The sequence below is a fragment of the Cetorhinus maximus genome, unplaced genomic scaffold, assembly GCF_964194155.1.
Source record: "Cetorhinus maximus unplaced genomic scaffold, sCetMax3.hap1.1 HAP1_SCAFFOLD_2616, whole genome shotgun sequence".
NCBI classification, from domain to species: domain Eukaryota; kingdom Metazoa; phylum Chordata; class Chondrichthyes; order Lamniformes; family Cetorhinidae; genus Cetorhinus; species Cetorhinus maximus.
In genome coordinates this window covers 5,083-11,714 of record NW_027598550.1, presented here as the reverse complement: position 1 = coordinate 11,714, position 6,632 = coordinate 5,083, and the positions used below count along the sequence as shown (strand labels likewise).

Sequence of the window (6,632 nt, the reverse complement as noted above, 5' to 3'; positions counted from 1 at the left end):
CCATTCACTCCGGAGCCAGTGCAGGTTGGGGGCTGAACGATTTATCCTGGAGTTTCTCCGAACCAATTCTCCAGACTAAAAGCCTAACACCGTTTCCTCGAACCATCTCCCTTGGGCATTGGCACAGGTTAATTCGGGTATGTGACTGTGACTGATTTTAAACTGTATGTGAAAATTAAAAAAAAAGTTATTGAACTTTGTCATTGTCAAAGTTAGTTTCTCTCCCCCAATCTCTCAAAACACAACAAATTACACAAGTACTGATGACTTGCTTGGAAAGTTAGAAGAATCTTCTAAAACCTTATTGCAAATATCAATCAGACCCCTGTGTGTGTGTCTGTGTGTGTGTATATATATATATATATTAAAAGAAGTCTTGGGATGTCAACAATACTTTGTGGTCGACAGGCAAGGCAGACAAAAAAATGTGGAAAAGGCAGATTTCTCTGCTACCAAATATGGAAATAATGTTACGTCGTTGAGTATAATTCATCTGGAAATACTTAAGAGGGGTGGAAAAAGGAAAACGGGCCATCTTAGAAGCCATAAACTTTCCATCTGTAGTAGTGAAAACGAGATGATTTGTAAATATTTTATTATGCAAACTATAAAGTATGTGTGTGTGTGTGTGTGTGTCCCCCCAATAGAATGTGGTTAAATGATGTGTGATCTTTTAATTTGGATGAGATGAGAGAGGGCAGCCTAAATATTGTCTCCCTCTCTCTCCCCCCCACCCCTCTCTCTCTCTCTCTCTCTCCACCCCCCCTCCCTCCACCTCTTTAGCTGGGGCGGTGTCTGAGAAAAACGCGCCAGAAAACATTCCTGACATTCCTGTTGCTGAACTCAAACAAGCTGTGCAGTCCCAGACAGCCGGGGGCACGTCAGCCGGCAGGGGAGAGCCGCTTATAAAAGGCAGAGAGCTTCAAGCAGCCTCTACACCAGGCAGGCAGCAGCTATTGGATTGAGCAGGGGTCTGTTAAGGAGACAGGAGCAGGAAGAAACAGCCGCTACCAAGACACACACACACACAGAGACAGAGAGAGAAGGAGAGGGAGACCAGCAACTTGCTGAAGACCAGCTCAGAGGGAAAAAGAAACACTTCCGAGACCTCAATTGTTCTCCCCCCCCAAAATGTTCCACTTTGCAGCATTCGCTGTCCTCCTCACTATCCGTCTGGCTGAGGTGAGTCCACTCATTTCGACCTGATTTTTTAAATCTGTGTACAATTTACTTGATGGGGCAGAAATGGTGAGGGAATTCATTATACCTTTTGAAAAGGAATTTGGGTCAATACTTGAAGGGGGTTTTCATTTTGATTTTTGCTGGGGGTTGGGGGGGAGATAATTGGACAGCTCTTTCAACAACAACAAAAAGAGCTGGCAGAGAAACGATGGGCCGAGTGGCCTCACCTCTGCGCTGCATCAGTCTGTGAATTGTAGTTTGTTCTTCCAGGAACAAGAGGAGCCAGCAGCAGGCGGGATGGGCTGAATGGCCACCTCCTGCGTTGTGTGTGAATTGGTTTTCAACCCCTGTGATGTGGTTGAGGGGTGTTTATTTTTTGGGAGGTGAGGGTGGTATTTGGAAAGTGGCTCACCCATGTTGTGGTTTAACTAAGAACATTGCCTTGTTCCCCCCCCCCACCACACAGACAATGTTAACCTGCCCGTCGAGATGCCAGTGTCCCCAGGAGATGACAAGCTGCCCCCCGGGGGTCAGTCTAGTCCTGGACGGCTGTGGATGTTGCCGGGTCTGCGCGAAGCAGCTCAATGAGGATTGCAGCAAATCGCAGCCCTGTGATCACACCAAGGGGTTACAGTGCAACTTCGGAGCGAGTCCCAGCGCCCTTCAGGGGATCTGTAGAGGTAAGAGATTTTTGTGGCTTATTCAGAGCTGATTGAAACCGTTGGGAATATCTCCTGCCCTTTAGCCTAGTCGAGAAAAAAGGAGTTCTGTCATCTTTTAAAACCATGTATGGTTATGCTATATTGTTCTTTGGCCATCGATTGGCAGCAAGGCATGTGACTTCAGCATTCAGGAATGTAAATCACTGTATGGATGTTTGAAGGGAAAGTGATTCCTCAGTAATCCATTGTGCATGCCTCCAGGGACTTGTACTTAGAATTTCCACAGTTTTAAATATGTGTATGCACTTCACGAGCATGAGATGTCTGTCTATTCCCGATTTAGTTTTTTTTAAAGGCTCTCTCTACTCATTTTGTGTCTTCACAGCGAGATCTGAAGGAAGACCTTGCGAGTACAATAGTAAAATTTACCAAAATGGGGAGATCTTCCAACCCAATTGCAAGCATCAGTGCACTTGTATCGATGGAGCCGTGGGCTGTATCCCTCTGTGCCCCCAGGAGCTCTCATTGCCCAACATGGGCTGCCCTAACCCACGGCTGGTTAAGGTCCCGGGCCAGTGCTGCGAGGAATGGGTTTGCGAAGGGAACAAGGCAGTGTTGGAGGCTGAGGACATGGAGGGTTTCTTCAGTCAAGAGACTGTGCTGAAGCCATGGCAGGAAGGACTGCTACACAACAATGAGCTGCTCTCCCTCCTCAGAGGAGGCCTCAAAAGTCTACCAGGTAGGTGATAGAATCTTCAAGGCCATTCAGCCCATCCTGCCTGTTTGAAAGAGTTAGCTGATGAGCACCAATCCCCCTGCTGTTTGCCCCAGTACTTTTGTCCTGAAGTATTTATCCAATTCCCTTTTGAAGGTTATTATTAAATTTGCATCCACCGCTCTTTCATGCAGCACCTTCCAGATCACATCAACGTGCTGCTTAAAACAACAATCGACCCTCTGGTTCTTTTGCCAATTGCCTTAAACCTGTGTCCCCAGCTAATTAACAGAACCATTTGTAAATGCTGCGCATAGCTCCAATCATAAGGTGCATGTGGTGCTCCATTGTAGTTTCTACACCAGGTAACATTATTAAAGATTATTTCATATTATATGTTTCTGATCTGAGAGTCAGTCATTCCCTTTACAGACATGCATTGGCGCTATTGCCAATTTTTACAGCAAACAATAAGCCTTAACTTTGCCGAACCCTTCACTATCATCCATTTCAGGAAATTAGGACTCAAAAGGTTTGAAAATCCCAGTGTACGTGTTGAACCAGCAGCAGTAATGACATCATCAACAGGCGCCATTGCTAGATTTACTTCCCTTACAAATTGGCAAGTTTTTGGAAAACTGCCAGAAGTTAGGAATTGAAACTGATACATTTCCATAACCCAGCTGAACAAGCCTTTCTGATGTGGACAATCACATTGATGTGAACCATAAACCGTGCAAGAGCACAATTGCAGCCTTGCATATATTGTACTAACTGAAACAGGAAGACGTTTCTGTGAAATGATTTGATTAAAACAACATTGTTTCCCTCCCGTTTCTAAATAGTCTTCATTCCGTTTTCTATTTTTTTGTTTCAGCTTGGAGACCCAAGTGTTTTGTCCAGACAACAGAATGGTCCCAATGTTCCAGGACCTGTGGGACAGGCATCTCCACAAGAGTCACCAATGACAACCCTGACTGCAAACTTCGGAAAGAGACCAGAATCTGTGACATCCGCCCTTGTGACCAGCCGACGTTTCCAAACCTTAAAGTAAGTTCCGTTTCTCCCTGTAACCCCTGCCCTTCACTTGCTGAGCAAACATGGGATTCTGTGATGTTGCAGTAACTCTCATCTCGAATAAACCCATACATTTACTGATTGCTTTTTTTTTATTCCCACCCTCCCTCCCTCCCTCCGGCAGAAAGGAAAGAAGTGCTACAAAACCAAGAAGCCCAGCACAGCCGTACACTTCACCTATGCAGGTTGTGCCAGTGTGAAGAGATACCGTACCAAGCACTGTGGCTCGTGTGTCGATGGACGTTGCTGCACCCCCCAGCAGACCCGGACTGTCCGCGTTCGCTTCCGCTGCGATGATGGGGAGACCTTCACCAGGAACATGATGATGATTCAGTCCTGCAGATGCCACTACAACTGCCCCCATCATAACGAAGCCTCCAATCCTTATGTCATGTTGCACAATGACATTCACAAGTTCCTAGATTGACAAACTGTGTAGATGCAGGGTGGGGGCGATTTTGATGAGTCTGGCACGAGCAGGCAGAGAAAGAGTCAATTGGCATCATGAGTTAGGAAGAAGGGAAGCGATTCGAATGGGATCGCAATACAGCTCTTAAAGGGGCAGGATTTATTTATTTATCCTTTTTTTAGCTTTGAAAGAGATTCTTGTCATGGTTATACATATAACCAGCAAAATTCATATCCTCAAAGTTTTGCACTGGCCCCAGCTATATTTTCCCTAACTAAACGCCATATCAGTTCCAACGTAAGGTTAGGGATTGGTGAATGCTTTTCAGAAGACTGGGGTTTTTGAAGGGGCTGTTAACTTTTTTACACATTGTACATGCAACAACATGATAAGGGATAGGTGGGGGGGGTTGGGGGGCGGGGAAGGTGGCCAGAGATTATTATACTGTAGCTATACCTATGTGCACTGTGCAGCATTGCCCTTGTGGCTGCTGAGACTGAGGGAAGGGTCAACCCTCAAAGTTAAATGAAAGCTTCAATTTATTGGAGCAAGGAGATAGCTTCATTTTGGAGCATATTTTCCCAACTTTTGTTCTATTTGTAACAAAGTGATGTATATTTGTATTATTATATAATGTCTTACCGTGTATCTTTAGCAGTGTATTGTCTTTTATCAAGTGCTTGTGTGAAAACATGGTTGTAATTGAAAATGTAATAATCGTCAAGAGTTCCCGAGCAAGGAGATTGTGTTGGTTTGCTCACACAACCCATATGTGGGTCACATTATTTCCTGAAGTGAGCTACATGGCTCACGTTATGTGGCAGCTAGTAACCAACCCTCTTAAAGCTTGCGCTGTCTACTATGCATAGCACAGCAAACAGCATCAGTTATTACAAATCCTGCAGTATATTCTTTCAATGTTGCATTATTTATCAAAATGTAGCAAATTCTATTGGGATACAGAAAAAAACATCATACTGGAATGAAATGTACATAGATTTAATTTTTTTAAAAAATAAACAATTTATTTATGGAATTGACTTCTGGTACCTTCTCTTTATTTCTAAGGTGTGAGGCCAATTATGAGTCACGTACTTAAAAGTGACGGAGGGGGATTTAAACAAAGGGCTGAGGTGAAATTTCAGCCCTTGACAACTTCAAATCGGTCTTTAAACATTCAATATCAGATGTTATGTAATTGGAACCAGTCAAGCAATCATCTCCAAAATAAACAATATAAAACATCGAGAGCTGTGCTAAAATGACAGGCATACTGTATAAATAAGACATGAATTTGTTACTTCATGTTGGATTCTGTCTTGGTTTTTAAAAAAAAAATAGTTCATGGGATGTGGGCTTTGCTGGCTGGGCCAGCATTTATTGCCCATAATTGCCATTGAGAAGGTGGTGGTGAGCTGCCTTCTTGAACCGCTGCAGTCCATGTGGTGTAGGTACACCCACAGTGCTGTTAGGGAGGGAGTTCCAGGATTTTGACCCAGCGACAGTGAAGGAACGGCGATATATTTCCAAGTCGGGATGGTGAGTGGCTTGGAGGGAAACTTCCAGTTGGTGGTGTTCCCATGTACCTGCTGCCCTTGGCCTTCTAGATGCTGGAGGTTGTGGGTTTGGAAGGTGCTGTCGAAGGAGCCTTGGTGAGTTGCTGCTTTAAAAGAGAAGCAATGAAAACTTGAAAAACAAATGGATATGCGGAGGGAATGGCTTAAATAGGTGCCTCCTTCTGTGTACTTGAGTCTGCCAAATGGCAAAATACTATCATTTTCGTGTCACAGCAGGGAAAGGGATAGATATTTGACAAGAATGGGATAAGATTCCTAAAGCACCTGTCTAAAAAAAAACTCCATGAAATAAAAGGGGAATTTGACTTATTCTGTCAAATAAACCAATGACCTTGACAGTCACCTTTCAATGAACCCAGCACCAATGTTAAGTACATTTTAGCATTGCCATTATTGATGGTTAGATCTTCAGGAATCCCTGGGTTCTCAAGTATTTAGATCAAACCTAATACAGTATCCATGAATTTCAGTTGCTTATAAATGGAGCAATTCAGTAAAATAAGCAGAGAACGGATTCAGTGAGGGAGAAAAACCCAGACAATCCCTCATTCATGTTAGAGTACAGCCCAAACGTGGGAGATCCAAGCCTTTTATTGTAATGTTCAAAATACCCCCTGTAAGTTTCATCCCAAATTTTGAAGGACTTACATATAGCAATCTGTATTGTGCGCAGACAAAGAATCATATATTGAAGTGCGAGGCTTGAGTCTTCACACAACGCCAAATACTTTCTACATTCAAGCCAGACATGGGGCTGAAAGGAATTAGCTGGAAAGAATGTCTCCCAGTCTGTAGGAGGTGGTTTACTTTCACCAGTTGAGAGCAAGCAATTACTTCTGTTTAATCCCAATAACCCACCGATTATACCTCAGAACGATAAGTGAAGAGGAATGTGTGGAATCTCAAGTAGCTCTCTAATGGGAACCAAAAGCAAGACAGCGAACTGGGGAGAGAGGGGGAGGGAGAGAGGGGGTGGAGGGAAGGAATGAAAGGAGGGAGAGAGATAGGGA

General features: G+C 44.0%; 1 protein-coding gene across 1 annotated transcript; it reads left to right on the top strand.

Moving 5' to 3' along the window:
* The first annotated feature begins 935 nt into the window (after positions 1-935).
* Positions 936-5,085, top strand: ccn1 (cellular communication network factor 1). The gene is made up of 5 exons (XM_078537583.1): positions 936-1,182; positions 1,649-1,862; positions 2,230-2,583; positions 3,437-3,609; positions 3,761-5,085. The coding sequence occupies exons 1-5, from the start codon at positions 1,132-1,134 to the stop codon at positions 4,061-4,063; spliced, it is 1,095 nt and encodes a 364-aa protein (XP_078393709.1). The 5' UTR covers positions 936-1,131; the 3' UTR covers positions 4,064-5,085.
* The last annotated feature ends 1,547 nt before the right edge of the window (positions 5,086-6,632 follow it).